The sequence below is a fragment of the Electrona antarctica genome (assembly GCF_951216825.1).
Source record: "Electrona antarctica genome assembly, contig: scaffold_253, whole genome shotgun sequence".
Classification (NCBI taxonomy): Eukaryota; Metazoa; Chordata; class Actinopteri; order Myctophiformes; family Myctophidae; genus Electrona; species Electrona antarctica.
The window spans coordinates 177,501-195,879 of record NW_027638676.1 but is presented as its reverse complement, the minus strand read 5'-3'; the positions used below and the strand labels follow the sequence as shown (position 1 = coordinate 195,879).

Here is an 18,379-nt window from a genome sequence, read left to right as displayed (position 1 = left end):
GGTAACAGAGGAGACAGAAACAGTGTTGTTATTGTGATGATAACAGAGGAGACAGAAACAGTGTTGTTATTGTGATGGTAACAGAGGAGACAGAAACAGTGTTGTTATTGTGATGGTAACAGAGGAGACAGAAACAGTGTTGTTATTGTGATGATAACAGAGGAGACAGAAACAGTGTTGTTATTGTGATGGTAACAGAGGAGACAGAAACAGTGTTGTTATTGTGGTGGTAACAGAGGAGACAGAAACAGTGTTGTTATTGTGGTGGTAACAGAGGAGACAGAAACAGTGTTGTTATTGTGATGGTAACAGAGGAGACAGAAACAGTGTTGTTATTGTGGTGGTAACAGAGGAGACAGAAACAGTGTTGTTATTGTAGTGGTAACAGAGGAGACAGAAACAGTGTTGTTATTGTGGTGATAACAGAGGAGACAGAAACAGTGTTGTTATTGTGATGATAACAGAGGAGACAGAAACAGTGTTGTTATTGTGGTGGTAACAGAGGAGACAGAAACAGTGTTGTTATTGTGATGATAACAGAGGAGACAGAAACAGTGTTGTTATTGTGATAACAGAGGAGACAGAAACAGTGTTGTTATTGTGATGATAACAGAGGAGACAGAAACAGTGTTGTTATTGTGGTGATAACAGAGGAGACAGAAACAGTGTTGTTATTGTGATGGTAACAGAGGAGACAGAAACAGTGTTGTTATTGTGATGATAACAGAGGAGACAGAAACAGTGTTGTTATTGTGATGATAACAGAGGAGACAGAAACAGTGTTGTTATTGTGATGGTAACAGAGGAGACAGAAACAGTGTTGTTATTGTGATGATAACAGAGGAGACAGAAACAGTGTTGTTATTGTGATGGTAACAGAGGAGACAGAAACAGTGTTGTTATTGTGGTGGTAACAGAGGAGACAGAAACAGTGTTGTTATTGTGGTGGTAACAGAGGAGACAGAAACAGTGTTGTTATTGTGGTGGTAACAGAGGAGACAGAAACAGTGTTGTTATTGTGATGATAACAGAGGAGACAGAAACAGTGTTGTTATTGTGATAACAGAGGAGACAGAAACAGTGTTGTTATTGTGATGATAACAGAGGAGACAGAAACAGTGTTGTTATTGTGGTGATAACAGAGGAGACAGAAACAGTGTTGTTATTGTGATGGTAACAGAGGAGACAGAAACAGTGTTGTTATTGTGATGATAACAGAGGAGACAGAAACAGTGTTGTTATTGTGATGATAACAGAGGAGACAGAAACAGTGTTGTTATTGTGATGGTAACAGAGGAGACAGAAACAGTGTTGTTATTGTGATGATAACAGAGGAGACAGAAACAGTGTTGTTATTGTGATGGTAACAGAGGAGACAGAAACAGTGTTGTTATTGTGGTGGTAACAGAGGAGACAGAAACAGTGTTGTTATTGTGGTGGTAACAGAGGAGACAGAAACAGTGTTGTTATTGTGATGGTAACAGAGGAGACAGAAACAGTGTTGTTATTGTGGTGGTAACAGAGGAGACAGAAACAGTGTTGTTATTGTAGTGGTAACAGAGGAGACAGAAACAGTGTTGTTATTGTGGTGATAACAGAGGAGACAGAAACAGTGTTGTTATTGTGATGATAACAGAGGAGACAGAAACAGTGTTGTTATTGTGGTGGTAACAGAGGAGACAGAAACAGTGTTGTTATTGTGATGATAACAGAGGAGACAGAAACAGTGTTGTTATTGTGATAACAGAGGAGACAGAAACAGTGTTGTTATTGTGATGATAACAGAGGAGACAGAAACAGTGTTGTTATTGTGGTGATAACAGAGGAGACAGAAACAGTGTTGTTATTGTGATGGTAACAGAGGAGACAGAAACAGTGTTGTTATTGTGATGATAACAGAGGAGACAGAAACAGTGTTGTTATTGTGATGATAACAGAGGAGACAGAAACAGTGTTGTTATTGTGATGGTAACAGAGGAGACAGAAACAGTGTTGTTATTGTGATGATAACAGAGGAGACAGAAACAGTGTTGTTATTGTGGTGATAACAGAGGAGACAGAAACAGTGTTGTTATTGTGATGATAACAGAGGAGACAGAAACAGTGTTGTTATTGTGATGGTAACAGAGGAGACAGAAACAGTGTTGTTATTGTGATAACAGAGGAGACAGAAACAGTGTTGTTATTGTGATGATAACAGGGGTGACATAAACAATCATAACAGGGATGACAACCAGAGTCAGAGACCAGAGGCTCCAAGCAGCACAACGAGTGGCATCTACTCTCTCACTTCTACCGGACTCTCTTCAGACGTCAGTGATGAACCTGGACCTTCACGCTCAAAGTAAGATCATTTTAAACTCTAATCTTTTCGAGAATGAATAAAGGTTTCAATCAAAGGTCGGAGTCAGAATTGTTATAACGGTGTTGACAGAAAAAAAGCTAAACAGAGAATACACACTGGCAGAATTCCTGAGCACTGTGACTGACCCACAACTAAGACAGTCCTTGACCAGGTACAGACTCTGTGAACACAGCCTTGACCAGGTACAGACTCTGTGAACACAGCCTTGCGATAGAGAAAGGCTGACACAGACAGACCCCGCTCCCATGGCAAGACAGACTGCACCCACTGCACGCTCCCATGGCAAGACAGACTGCACCCACTGCACGCTCCCATGGCAAGACAGACTGCACCCACTGCACGCTCCTATGACAAGACAGACTGCACCCACTGCACGCTCCCATGACAAGACAGACTGCACCCACTGCACGCTCCCATGACAAGACAGACTGCACCCACTGCACGCTCCCAAGACAAGACAGACTGCACCCACTGCACGCTCCCATGACAAGACAGACTGCACCCACTGCACGCTCCCATGACAAGACAGACTGCACCCACTGCAGGCTCCCATGACAAGACAGACTGCACCCACTGCAGGCTCCCATGACAAGACAGACTGTGCACCCACTGCACGCTCCCATGACAAGACAGACTGCACCCACTGCACGCTCCCATGACAAGACAGACTGCACCCACTGCACTCTCCCATGACAAGACAGACTGCACCCACTGCACGCTCCCATGACAAGACAGACTGCACCCACTGCACGCTCCTATGACAAGACAGACTGCACCCACTGCACGCTCCTATGACAAGACAGACTGCACCCACTGCACGCTCCCATGACAAGACAGACTGCACCCACTGCACGCTCCCATGACAAGACAGACTGCACCCACTGCACGCTCCCATGACAAGACAGACTGCACCCACTGCACGCTCCCATGACAAGACAGACTGCACCCACTGCACGCTCCCATGACAAGACAGACTGTGCACCCACTGCACGCTCCCATGACAAGACAGACTGCACCCACTGCACGCTCCCATGACAAGACAGACTGCACCCACTGCACTCTCCCATGACAAGACAGACTGCACCCACTGCACGCTCCCATGACAAGACAGACTGCACCCACTGCACGCTCCCATGACAAGACAGACTGCACCCACTGCACGCTCCCATGACAAGACAGACTGCACCCACTGCACGCTCCCATGACAAGACAGACTGCACCCACTGCACGCTCCCATGACAAGACAGACTGCACCCACTGCACGCTCCCATGACAAGACAGACTGCACCCACTGCACGCTCCCATGACAAGACAGACTGCACCCACTGCACGCTCCCATGACAAGACAGACTGCACCCACTGCACGCTCCCATGACAAGACAGACTGCACCCACTGCACGCTCCCATGACAAGACAGACTGCACCCACTGCACGCTCCCATGACAAGACAGACTGCACCCACTGCACTCTCCCATGGCAAGACAGACTGCACCCACTGCACGCTCCCAAGACAAGACAGACTGCACCCACTGCACGCTCCCATGACAAAACAGACTGCACCCACTGCACGCTCCCAAGACAAGACAGACTGCACCCACTGCACGCTCCCAAGACAAGACAGACTGCACCCACTGCACGCTCCCATGACAAGACAGACTGCACCCACTGCACTCTCCCATGACAAGACAGACTGCACCCACTGCACGCTCCCATGACAAGACAGACTGCACCCACTGCACTCTCCCATGACAAGACAGACTGCACCCACTGCACGCTCCCATGACAAGACAGACTGCACCCACTGCACGCTCCCAAGACAAGACAGACTGCACCCACTGCACGCTCCCATGACAAGACAGACTGCACCCACTGCACGCTCCCATGACAAGACAGACTGCACCCACTGCACGCTCCCATGACAAGACAGACTGCACCCACTGCACGCTCCCATGACAAGACAGACTGCACCCACTGCACGCTCCCAAGACAAGACAGACTGCACCCACTGCACGCTCCCATGACAAGACAGACTGTGCACCCACTGCACGCTCCCATGACAAGACAGACTGCACCCACTGCACGCTCCCATGACAAGACAGACTGCACCCACTGCACGCTCCCATGACAAGACAGACTGCACCCACTGCACGCTCCCATGACAAGACAGACTGCACCCACTGCACGCTCCCATGACAAGACAGACTGCACCCACTGCACGCTCCCATGACAAGACAGACTGCACCCACTGCACGCTCCCATGACAAGACAGACTGCACCCACTGCACGCTCCCATGACAAGACAGACTGCACCCACTGCACGCTCCCATGACAAGACAGACTGCACCCACTGCACGCTCCCATGACAAGACAGACTGCACCCACTGCACGCTCCCATGACAAGACAGACTGCACCCACTGCACGCTCCCATGACAAGACAGACTGCACCCACTGCACGCTCCCATGACAAGACAGACTGCACCCACTGCACGCTCCCATGACAAGACAGACTGCACCCACTGCACGCTCCCATGACAAGACAGACTGCACCCACTGCACGCTCCCATGACAAGACAGACTGCACCCACTGCACGCTCCCATGACAAGACAGACTGCAACCCACTGCACGCTCCCATGACAAGACAGACTGCACCCACTGCACGCTCCCATGACAAGATAGACTGCACCCACTGCACGCTCCCATGACAAGACAGACTGCACCCACTGCACGCTCCCATGACAAGACAGACTGCACCCACTGCACGCTCCCATGACAAGACAGACTGCACCCACTGCACGCTCCCATGACAAGACAGACTGCACCCACTGCACGCTCCCATGACAAGACAGACTGCACCCACTGCACGCTCCCATGACAAGACAGACTGCACCCACTGCACGCTCCCATGACAAGACAGACTGCACCCACTGCACGCTCCCATGACAAGACAGACTGCACCCACTGCACGCTCCCATGACAAGACAGACTGCACCCACTGCACGCTCCCATGACAAGACAGACTGAACCCACTGCACGCTCCCATGACAAGACAGACTGCACCCACTGCACGCTCCCATGACAAGACAGACTGCACCCACTGCACGCTCCCATGACAAGACAGACTGCACCCACTGCACGCTCCCATGACAAGACAGACTGCACCCACTGCACGCTCCCATGACAAGACAGACTGCACCCACTGCACGCTCCCATGACAAGACAGACTGCACCCACTGCACGCTCCCATGACAAGACAGACTGCACCCACTGCACGCTCCCATGACAAGACAGACTGCACCCACTGCACGCTCCCATGACAAGACAGACTGCACCCACTGCACGCTCCCATGACAAGACAGACTGCACCCACTGCACGCTCCCATGACAAGACAGACTGCACCCACTGCACGCTCCCATGACAAGACAGACTGCACCCACTGCACGCTCCCATGACAAGACAGACTGCACCCACTGCACGCTCCCATGACAAGACAGACTGCACCCACTGCACGCTCCCAAGACAAGACAGACTGTGCACCCACTGCACGCTCCCATGACAAGACAGACTGCACCCACTGCACGCTCCCATGACAAGACAGACTGCACCCACTGCACGCTCCCATGACAAGACAGACTGCACCCACTGCACGCTCCCATGACAAGACAGACTGTGCACCCACTGCACGCTCCCATGACAAGACAGACTGCACCCACTGCACGCTCCCAAGACAAGACAGACTGCACCCACTGCACGCTGCCATGACAAGACAGACTGCACCCACTGCACGCTCCCATGACAAGACAGACTGCACCCACTGCACGCTCCCATGACAAGACAGACTGCACCCACTGCACACTCCCATGACAAGACAGACTGCACCCACTGCACGCTCCCATGACAAGACAGACTGCACCCACTGCACGCTCCCAAGACAAGACAGACTGCACCCACTGCACACTCCCATGACAAGACAGACTGCACCCACTGCACGCTCCCATGACAAGACAGACTGCACCCACTGCACACAGACTGTGGTGGAAACAGAGCTACACTTAACACTTTTCATGCCGGGGAATTTTTCAGGAAAAAGGTCCTAGAGTGCCTAGAAAGTCTGACCTCTCTTTAGAAGCATTTAAACGAGTTGAGTTGAGATGGTTTCAACTTCAACTACAAAGACACAAAGCTACTAATATTTCACCTACTAGTACTCAACTAGTCTGTTACCATCCATCACTAGTTACTAGCGTCGTGTGTGTGTGTGTGTGTGTGTGTGTGTGTGTGTGTGTGTGTGTGTGTGTGTGTGTGTGTGTGTGTGTGTGTGTGTGTGTGTGTGTGTGTGTGTGTGTGTGTGTGTGTGTGTGTGTGTGTGTGTGTGTGTGTGTGTGTCTCCACAGAGAGGGGACTGAGGGTCCATCCAGGGGTTCAGTGTGTGACCGTCCCTCCAGCATTCTACCAAGTAAAGCCTGAGATATTCATAAATTTATGACATGATGTAAATAATATCTATATATACAAGTGAGAAGTTGTATCCAACCCAGGAAAAGGGACCCAAAGTCACACACTGCATACATCACTGACACGTCACTGACACACTGCAACACACTACACTCACACGGCAGTGACGTCACACACTTACCCTCCGCGTCATTCGGCCGCTATCTCCTCATATCGCGCCGAACGCCGACCCTCAACACCACCCGCGGAACATTACTCATTGCACTGACACCAACGTTGCCTCCCTTCCACACCCACGCCGGCATTGTATCTCTTCACAACAAACAATATCTCCCCAAGCACCCACACCTCCGCACGCACACACTCACATGTTGCCAGGTCTATGAAAACAAGCCCAGAAAAAATGCCATTCAACACGGTACTTACAACTCGCTTACAATTCGCGGACCTGGCAACACTGCATCCCGTGATTCCCCTCTTTTCATTGGCTGCGCCGCCACCATTGTTGCCACGTCTATGTAAACAAGGCCGCAAACCCTGACTTCCTACAGCCTACAGCCTATACTTACACACACTACCACTCGCTTACAATACGTGGACCTGGCAACACTACATCACCCCTTCCAAATGGCTCAAAACCCCACCACGTGACCCACGTGTTTTTCGTGTTACCTTTCACACTGCCGGAAACACTACCGGAAGTTACACAGTACACACACACACACACACTCGCGCACACACACACACACACACACACACACACACACACACACACACACACACACACACACACACACACACACACACACACACACACACACACACACACACACACACACACACACACACACACACACACACACACACACACACACACACATACTGTTCCTGCGCCTTGCCATGCTCTCTTTCAATAATAATAATAATAAAAAATAAGAACACTACACTAATAACAACAATAATATCAACAGTACAGATAACAGTACAGTACACATGAGTACAGTACAGTCCAGAAAGAAAGCTCACATCACAATATTAATCCATGTAATAATAATAATAATAAAAACAATAATAACAGTACAGAGAACAGTACAGTACACAGACTTACAGTACAGCACAGTACAGTATACTGTTCCTGCGCCTTGCCATGCTCGCTTTCATACGCAAATACACAAAACCAAACAGGGCCACTCAGCCAGCTTGGCAACTTTGCGCTTTCCAAGCAAATGCATAAATGAAAACATCATGGGTTGCCATTGCCTTCTTCCCATTTGTGACGCATCGTACATTGTTTAGTTTAATAACATTGAACGGCTGTGTTCCAGAACATGGTTTAATAACATTGAACGGTTGTGTTCCAGAACATGTCAGAGACCCATATGTGATCGGTGTGATGAAGAGGATCGAAGGTCAGCGAGATGACATCACCGGACCAGTACCTGGAACCTCCTTCAACAGGAACTACACAACACTCTACCTCTTAAAGGGAGACAGTGAAGGGGTTAATCTGCAACATGAGGTGTGGCAGCTTGAGAAAGCGTCCAAGATGGAGAAGAGCCTCTTTGACCAGATGAAGTGCACTGAAGTCTTCAAGCGCTTGGCAGCCGGTGAGACAGACATCCAAAGAGTTCTGACGAAGGGCATCGCCGGCATTGGGAAAACCTACTCCGTGTACAAGTTCACTCTGGACTGGGCGGGGGGCGTGGCCAATCAGCACATCGATCTCGTGATTCTGATGTCGTTCCGGGAGCTGAACCTGGTCCGAGAGATGCGGCACAGTCTTCTCTCACTGATCCATGACTTCCATCCAACGTTAAAGAAGGTCACAGCAGAGCAGCTCGCTGCCTGTAAGACTGTCTTCATCTTCGATGGTCTCGATGAAAGCAGGTTTCCGCTGAAATTCGAGAATATTGACATTGATTCTGACGTCTTCGACAACAATGACATCGTCTCTGATGTCACGGTGACATCATCGGTGGGCGTGCTGCTGACGAACCTCATCAAGGGGAATCTGCTCCCCTCGGCTCTCCTCTGGATAACCACCAGACCCGCGGCAGCCTATCGGATCCCTCCTCAATGCATTGACAGGGTGACAGAAGTACGAGGGTTCACAGACCCCCAGAAGGAGGAGTTCTTCAGGAAGAGGTTCAGTGATGACGAGGAGCTGGCCAGCAGGATCATCTCACACGTCAACAAAACAAAGAGCTTCCACATCCTGTGTCACATCCCACTCGTCTGCTGGATCGCTGCCACGGTTCTGGAGGTCCTGTTGAAGAGCGACGGGACAGGACAGCTGCCCACGACCCCCACTGAGATGTTCGCCCACTTCATTTTGGTCCAGATATGTAGGAAGAACCTTAAGTATGGTGAGAAAGGTGAGCTGAGTCAACAGCAGCTCATGGCGACCGACTGGGAGGGTCTTCTGAACCTGGGCATGCTGGCGTTTCAGCATCTGAAGAAAGGCAGCGTCATGTTCTACCAAGAAGACCTGGAAGAGTGTGGTCTTGATGTGAACGACGCCGTGCTGTACTCGGGAGTGTGCACACAGATCTTCAAAAGAGAAAGTGTGATCTTCGAGAGGAAGGTCTACAGCTTTGTTCATCTGAGCATTCAGGAGTTCCTGGCTGCAGTTTACCTGATGCACTGTTTCACTGAGAGGAACACAGAGGTGCTGAAGACATTCCTGGGAGAAGACTTCAGTCACATGCCCCTGGGTGACTTCCTGAAGAAAGCCATCCTTAAAGCCGTGAAGAGTAAGAACGGCCACCTGGACCTCTTCATCCGCTTCCTTCATGGCCTCTCACTGCAGTCCAGCCAGAGTCTGTTAGGAGGCCTGCTGGGTCAGACAGAGAACAGTCCAGAGGAGATCCAGAGAGTCATCAACAACCTGAAGAAGATGAGCATTGAGGAGGATGATGCCTCCCCTGACAGATGTATCAACATCTTCCACTGTCTGATGGAGATGAAGGACGACTCAGTTCATCAGGAGATCCAACAGTTCCTGGAGTCAGGGGACAGATCTAAGACACAACTGTCTGAAACCCAATGTTCAGCTCTGGCTCACATGCTGCTGATGTCAGAGGAGGTTCTGGATGAGTTTGACCTGGACAAATACAACACATCATATAGCGGGAAAGCGAGACTGCTGCCAGCTGTGAGGAACTGCAGAAAGGCTCGGTTAGTATTCATGGGGATTTGAACAACATGAAGGAAATCATACTAAAGCTTTATTCTTTATTCTTTATTCTTTATTCGGATCCCCATTAGCTTCCGCTACTGCGGTCGCTAGTCTTCCTGATCCTGATCATCATCATACTAAAGCTGCAGTCAGTCAGTCAGTCAGTCAGTCAGTCAGTCAGTCAGTCAGTCAGTCAGTCAGTCAGTCAGTCAGTCAGTCAGTCAGTCAGTCAGTCAGTCAGTCAGTCAGTCAGTCAGTCAGTCAGTCAGTCAGTCAGTCAGTCAGTCAGTCAGTCAGTCAGTCAGTCAGTCAGTCAGTCAGTCAGTCAGTCAGTCAGTCAGTCAGTCAGTCAGTCAGTCAGTCAGTCAGTCAGTCAGTCAGTCAGTCAGTCAGTCAGTCAGTCAGTCAGTCAGTCAGTCAGTCAGTCAGTCAGTCAGTCAGTCAGTCAGTCAGTCAGTCAGTCAGTCAGTCAGTCAGTCAGTCAGTCAGTCAGTCAGTCAGTCAGTCAGTCAGTCAGTCAGTCAGTCAGTCAGTCAGTCAGTCAGTCAGTCAGTCAGTCAGTCAGTCAGTCAGTCAGTCAGTCAGTCAGTCAGTCAGTCAGTCAGTCAGTCAGTCAGTCAGTCAGTCAGTCAGTCAGTCAGTCAGTCAGTCAGTCAGTCAGTCAGTCAGTCAGTCAGTCAGTCAGTCAGTCAGTCAGTCAGTCAGTCAGCCAGCCAGCCAGCCAGCCAGCCAGCCAGCTGGCTGACTGTACTGATTGTACTCCACTACAATTTATTGAAAACTTTATTTACTTGTTAATTTGGAGATTTTGATTATTATTACAAAACATACATAAACCCATTTTGACCTGAGATCAGATTCCAAAAATGTCTTTTAAATCCTGACAGTTTTCTGAAAAAGTCGTTCTTCAAAAATAGCAGACCTACAAGCTTAGATCTGCTATTTTTCAATAGCTAAAGCATATCATTATGCTAACACCAAAAGGGGTTCCCGCCCAGAATGGGTTAACCACTTCAGCCCTATTTAAACTTTGTCTATTTGGAAAATATAGGCGATCTACAAGTGTCGCATCGCAACACGTTTGTGAGCTTGTAGATCAGCTATTTTCAAAATATTTGTAATACATTTTAGACATAAAACGGAATAGTCTGCATAATGAGTACTTGATGCCAACACTTATGTACCTTTGAGTAAAACTACATTCTGAGAAGAAAATCCACTACAATTATTTGAACACTTTAGTTACTAGTTATGTTTTAGATTTGTATTACTAAACATAAATTAACCACTTATACTCTATCCCTACCACTCTATATATATTTAGTCTTTTTGACAATAGCCGATCTACAAGCTCGCAATGTGACGCGTTGTTCTACATACTGTAGCTCACGTTGATCTAGGAGCTCACAGCGCGTCCTAATGCGACGCATTGTGAGCTTGTAGATCTGCTATTTTCGAAATGTTTTATACATTTTGAAAACTGTGTGTGTGTGTGTGTGTGTGTGTGTGTGTGTGTGTGTGTGTGTCATCACAAATTAAGTTAAACATTTACCTTTATTAGATGTATTATTGTGATAATTTCATTACCCATGCCTCCATAGTAGTAGTAGTAATATTTATAGTAATTGTAGTGTATATTACAGTGTTGTTATTGTCTCCACCAGGCCGAAGGCATGGGGAGAGAGTATGTTTTGCACTCCGTCCGTGTGTGTGTCCGTCCGTCCGTCCGTGTGTGTGTCCGTCCGTCCGTCCGTCCTTCCGTCCGTCCGTTACCAGCTAATCTCCGGCACAGTTAACCCGGTCGATGCCAAACTTTGCACACACACTCCCTGGATGCCAACGATGAACCTCTGCCCCGCATTTTCCAGAACGGCCTGTTATAGCGCCACCATGAGGCAGCTTTTCTATTTTTTTACCTAAAACTGCACCGATCTGCGTGAAATGTTGCATGCACACTCCCTAGAGGCCAAGGACAAACCTTTGACCTGCATTTTCCGCATCTGCCTTTTATAGCGCCACCAGGAGGCCGACTTTTGTAAAACACATTTTTTGATATTACTCCTCCAGATTCTGTCCAAAAATCTCACAAATCGTTACACAGTATCTCTATGGTCATGTGCTCAAGTCGGATCTGTCCGATATTTCATATTCCATCCTAATTGGCTATAATTGGCTTTCACAGTTTGCAAGATTGCCCCGTTTTGAACAAAAGCCTCAAATCATGAACGCAGCATGCAATTTACGTGAAATCTTTCACACATTTTCTTACTAGGCTGAGGAATATATCCCACCCTTTTCACATTGGCCTGTTATAGCGCCACCAACAGGTTGATTTTTGCAAAACACATTTTTGGAACAATGCCTCAAATCATCCACTTGCCATCAAAGGCAAACATGTTTATATTACTCCTAAACATTTTGCCAAACATCTCACACAGTCCTATCCTCCTGGTGGAGACCTGTGCCCAGAAGGGCACTTTTTCTAGTTGGCAGTGTGGTGCTGTATAAACTGATTGTTTTGTAATATTAACACATGTTCTATGTTAATGTGTAATTACAGACTTGGTGACGTTGTCATCAATGAGGCAGCATGTGAGGTTCTGGTGTCAGCTCTCAGCTCTAATCCATCCTATCTGGTTGATCTGGAGATGTCTGAAACCCCCCTGGATGAAGATGCAGTGAAGAGGCTCTGTGATGCAATGAAGAGCCCACACTGTATACTGAAGAGTCTGACGTCAGTATCTATCTATCCATCTATCCATCTATCCATCATCTGTCTGTCTGTCTGTCTGTCTGTCTGTCTGTCTGTCTGTCTGTCTGTCTGTCTGTCTGTCTGTCTGTCTGTCTGTCTGTCTGTCTGTCTGTCCTATCACGTTCTCTCTCTCTCTCTCTCGTTCTCTCTCGTTCTCTCTCTCGTTTTCTCTCGTTCTCTCTCTCTCTCTCTCTCTCTTTATCTCTCTCTCCCTCTCTCTCTCTCTCTCTCTCTCTCTCGTTGTCTCCACCAGGCCGAAGGCATGGGGAGAGAGTATGTTTTGCACTCCGTCCGTGTGTGTGTGTGTCCGTCCGTCCGTGTGTGTGTCCTTCCGTCCGTCCGTTACCAGCTAATCTCCGGCACCGTTAACCCGGTCGATGCCAAACTTTGCACACACACTCCCTGGATGCCAACGATGAACCTCTGCCCCACATTTTCCAGAACGGCCTGTTATAGCGCCACCATGAGGCAGCTTTTCACATTTCTTACCTAAAACTGCACCGATCTGCGTGCAACGTTGCATGCACACTCCCTAGAGGCCAAGGACAAACCGTTGACCTGCATTTTCCGCATCTGCCTTTTATAGCGCCACCAGGAGGCCGACTTTTGTAAAACACATTTTTTGATATTACTCCTCCAGATTCTGTCCAAAAATCTCACAAATCGTTACACACTATCTCTATGGTCATGTGCTCAAGTCGAATCTGTCCCATATTTCATATTCCATCCTAATTGGCTATAATTAGCTTTCAGAGTTTGCAAGATTTCCCCGTTTTGAACAAAAGCCTCAAATCATGAACGCAGCATGCAATTTACGTGAAATCTTTCACACATTTTCTTACTAGGCCGAGGAATATATACCACCCTTTTCACATTGACCTGTTATAGCGCCACCAACAGGTTGATTTTTGCAAAACACATTTTTAATAATAATAATAATACATTTTATTTATAAGGCGCCTTTCAGGGCACTCAAGGTCGCCGTACAGGTTACAAAACAGTTGATACAAAACACAGTTTAAAAGCAAAACAAAACTAGGGCACAAAATGCCTCAAAAACATGTTTATATTAATCCTAAACATTTTGCCAAACATCTCACACAGTCCTATCCTCCTGGTGGAGACCTGTGCCCAGAAGGGCACTTTTTCTAGTTTTCTCTCGTTCTCTTTATCTCTCTCTCTCTCTCTCTGCACCTTTGATCTATGTTATGCACATTGATTGATTGATTGATTGATTGACTGATTTATTGATTTATTGATTGATTGACACGGGCTAAAATGATATTACACAGAAAGGTCCACATGACTTGTTTCCATTGTGGTCCTACAGTATGAATTAAATTAATCGACAGAGCATAGAATATTAACACTTTAATACATGTCATCAGTTCAGTTTGCTTATCAGTTTGTTTATTCATAAATAGATAGTAACTAAATATAGACGTATTTCTCATCTGCAGATGCTATTTTACATTTTCACACCATTTTACATTTTCACACCAGCTGCGAGTTGAGTGACAGGTGCCTTGGACACGCCCACTGAGAAATATAAGTAATATACAAATAAGACTGTGTGTGTGTGTGTGTGTGTGTGTGTGTGTGTGTGTGTGTGTGTGTGTGTGTGTGTGTGTGTGTGTGTGTGTGTGTGTGTGTGTGTGTGTGTGTGTGTGTGTGTGTGTGTGTGTGTGTGTGTGTGTGTGTGTGTGTGTGTGTGTGTGTGTTATCTCCATTCAGGCTGAGTCGCTGTAGCCTCTCAGAGAGCTGCTGTGAACATCTGGCCTCAGTTCTCTGTTCCAGCTCTAGTCTTCAGGAACTGGACTTGAGCTACAACGTCTTGACCGACGCAGGGATGGCGAAGCTACTTCCTGAACTTGAGAGTCAACAATGCAGACTGAAGATACTCAGGTTTGATCAGTTAATGGTGACGATTGTGGGCGGTGATGCTGAGTTCCATTATTCTATAACTATAGAAATGTGATGATGATTGTTCTTGTCACTGTGATTAACTTCTGTTTCATTAATGGATAAGTAACCCCCCCCCCCCCCCCCATTACCTTAGTAACCTTAATTAGTAGAAGAAAATCACAGTAATTCCACTAATTGTCTCCACCAGGCCGAAGGCGTGCGTGCGTGCGTGCGTGCGTGCGTGCGTGCGTGCGTGCGTGCGTGCGTGCGTGCGTGCGTGCGTGCGTGCGTGCGTGCGTGAGTGAGTACGTCCGTCCGTCCGTCCGTCCGTCCGTCCGTTACCAGCTAATCTCCGGCACCGTTAACCCGGTCGATGCCAAATTTTGCACACACTCCCTGGATGCCAACGATGAACCTCTGCCCCAAATGTTCCAGAACGGCCTGTTATAGCGCCACCAGGAGGACGACTTTTGAAAAACACATTTTTAGATATTACTCCTCCAGATTCTGTCCAAAAATCCTGCAAATCGTTACACAGTATCTCTATAGTCATGTGTTCAAGACGGATCTGTCCGATATTTCATATTCCATCCTAATTGGCCAACATTAGCTTTCAAAGTTTGCAGGATTGGCCCGTTTTCAACAAAAATCCTCAAATCATGAACGCAGCGTGCAATTTACGTGAAATATTTCACAGACTTTCCTACTAGCCTGAGGAATATATGCCACCCTTTTCACATTGGCCTGTTATAGCACCACCAACAGGTGGATTTTTGCAAAACACATTTTTGGAACAAAATGACTAAAATCATCCAATTGCCATCCAAGGCGTAAGAAAAAATTGCACCCTTTTCACATTGGCCTATTGTAGCGCCACCACGAGGCCACAACCTGACCTTGCCTGGTGGAGACCTGTCCTATTATAGCGCCACCAGGAGGCCACAACCTGACCTGGCCTGGTGGAGACCTGTCCTATTATAGCGCCACCAGGAGGCCACAACCTGACCTGCCCTGGTGGAGACCTGTCCTATTATAGCGCCACCAGGAGGCCACAACCTGACCTGGCCTGGTGGAGACCTGTCCTATTATAGCGCCACCAGGAGGCCACAACCTGACCTGGCCTGGTGGAGACCTGTCCTATTATAGCGCCACCAGGAGGCCACAACCTGACCTGGCCTGGTGGAGACCTGTCCTATTATACCGCCACCAGGAGGCCACAACCTGACCTGGCCTGGTGGAGACCTGTCCTATTATAGCGCCACCAGGAGGCCACAACCTGACCTGGCCTGGTGGAGACCTGTCCTATTATAGCGCCACCAGGAGGCCACAACATGACCTGGCCTGGTGGAGACCTGTCCTATTATAGCGCCACCAGGAGGCCACAACCTGACCTGGCCTGGTGGAGACCTGTCCTATTATAGCGCCACCAGGAGGCCACAACCTGACCTGCCCTGGTGGAGACCTGTCCTATTATAGCGCCACCAGGAGGCCACAACCTGACCTGGCCTGGTGGAGACCTGTCCTATTATAGCGCCACCAGGAGGCCACAACCTGACCTGGCCTGGTGGAGACCTGTCCTATTATAGCGCCACCAGGAGGCCACAACCTGACCTGGCCTGGTGGAGACCTGTCCTATTATAGCGCCACCAGGAGGCCACAACCTGACCTGGCCTGGTGGAGACCTGTCCTATTATAGCGCCACCAGGAGGCCACAACCTGACCTGGCCTGGTGGAGACCTGTCCTATTATAGCGCCACCAGGAGGCCACAACATGACCTGGCCTGGTGGAGACCTGTGCCCAGAGGGGCATTTTATCTAGTTGTTCACTAAAAAGATTGGTTGTCGATGTTTTTCTTTTTATCTTCTTCTTTGGGCATAGTATTAAATACTATTGTAATGTTAACTTGCCGTAGCACTTTCCCTAGACTTGATGACCTTGCAGGGGTATGCAAAGGCTCAACTTATGTAACTTAGATAGTATTTTATGTAGACATAGCACTCTAAAGATATTCTACATATCTTGATGGATGTTAGGTTCTTAGCTTACTTGTGATTCCTGATGACTATTTGTATGTATGTGATGTATTGCCATGTGTTGTTCTTGCTTACTCAAAATCACTCTGGATTAAGAGTGTCTGATAATGCCTACATTTTTAACCTGTCCACATGTCTGTCTGTCTAACCTTTTTTCCAACCCAGGTTGAGACAAACTGACCTCACAGAGAAATGCTGTAAGGAGTTATCCTCACATATCAGTTCCAACTCCTCTAGTCTGACAGAGTTGGATCTATCGTCAAATGGCTTAAGGAATCATGGAATAATTCAACTGTCCGTTGGTCTGAAGAGCCCAAACTGCACACTGGAGATTCTGAGGTAAGAAATGTGTCTCTCTGTGTGAATCTCTACGTGAATATCAGAAGCAATTAGTTAAAATGTTTGTTTCTCTGCAGTTTGTCCCACTGTCTGGTCTCAGAGGAAGGCTTTTCTTGCCTGGCCTCAGCTCTGCGTTCCAACCTCTCCCACATGAAAGAGCTCGACATGAGCTTCAACCAACCCGGGGCCTCAGGAGGAGAGCAGCTGCTCTCTGTTGGACTGGCTACTCTCAAGTGAGTAGATGTGTGAAGTCCTTCCATGCTGAAATGATTTGTGAGAGACAACTTAAACCCATTTCGTTCAATTGTTTTATTTTATTAGTATTTCATTTTTACAAAATGAGGCGTCACTTCTCTAGATTGACCAAACCCTCTTGCAGTAAACTTTATGGAATAATGTTAATTTGAACAATGTAAAAATATATTTCCAGTGGACACAACAGAGTTCAATACATGTGGATTGGTTGCAGTTAACTATGAAATTGTGCATTTCCCGTCAGTCAGTCACATCCCATATAATGGTCATGCCTGGTGACATCACGTGATTTCATCAATATTAAGCCCATATATGGAGATCCCTGATGTCTTCAGTATTGGCCAGCAACTAGACGGGCCTGCCCCAAAGTTATTAGTGCAGCCGCGCCCAGCAGCCGGCAAAAACTAGAGTTCTCAACAGGCCCGAAAATTAAGATCTTACCTCCCATGCCAAAGCGCCAGCGCTCGCCCAGCAGTCTGCTGTCACCCAGGCAGATGTGTGCAGTAAGACGCGTCTCAGGCGTCTTTGTGTGTGTGTGTGTGTGTGTGTGTGTGTGTGTGTGTGTGTGTGTGTGTGTGTGTGTGTGTGTGTGTGTGTGTGTGTGTGTGTGTGTGTGTGTGTGTGTGTGTGTGTGTGTGTGTGTGTGTGTGTGTGTGTGTGTGTGTGTGTGTGTGTGTGTGTGTGTGTGTGTGTGTGTGTGTGTGTGTGTGCGCGTTCGTACATGTGTTCATACATGTGTGTGTGTGTGTGTTATAATGTGTTTTTCATTCCTACAGGTTGGATCAAGAAGAAGAATATTCACCTCTACTTCTTAAAACATGTGAGTACAGACATATGATACAATACAATATATTACTGTATTATTAAAACATGTGAGTACAGACGTATGATACGTGAGGGATAATGTATGGCTGAGTGGTCCTTGTTGATAGATAAATCACCTGAAAGGTGATTAACTATTTCCATGTTACGCCGGGGCTCCACTGGACGCGTCAGCGTTGCGTCTCCGTCACCGTCAGGGAATGTTCACTTTTTAATCAATGAAGGGTGGCTCCACTGCCTACGATGCGTTGCGCTGCGCTGCGCTGCGCTGCGT

The 18,379-nt window shown here is 47.9% G+C and overlaps 1 protein-coding gene across 1 annotated transcript in view; it reads left to right on the top strand.

Annotated features, from left to right (window-relative positions):
• Window positions 1-2,230: 2,230 nt before the first annotated feature.
• Window positions 2,231-18,379, top strand: part of LOC306917759 (NACHT, LRR and PYD domains-containing protein 3-like) — a 40,107-nt gene continuing 23,958 nt past the window's right edge. The window contains exons 1-8 of the mRNA XM_079530670.1: window positions 2,231-2,344; window positions 6,760-6,821; window positions 8,182-9,997; window positions 12,559-12,732; window positions 14,485-14,655; window positions 16,855-17,028; window positions 17,106-17,261; window positions 18,060-18,103. Of these exons, the coding sequence (XP_079386796.1) occupies window positions 8,214-9,997; window positions 12,559-12,732; window positions 14,485-14,655; window positions 16,855-17,028; window positions 17,106-17,261; window positions 18,060-18,103 (2,503 nt within the window). The 5' untranslated portion in view covers window positions 2,231-2,344; window positions 6,760-6,821; window positions 8,182-8,213. The remainder of the gene's footprint in view (window positions 2,345-6,759; window positions 6,822-8,181; window positions 9,998-12,558; window positions 12,733-14,484; window positions 14,656-16,854; window positions 17,029-17,105; window positions 17,262-18,059; window positions 18,104-18,379) is intronic.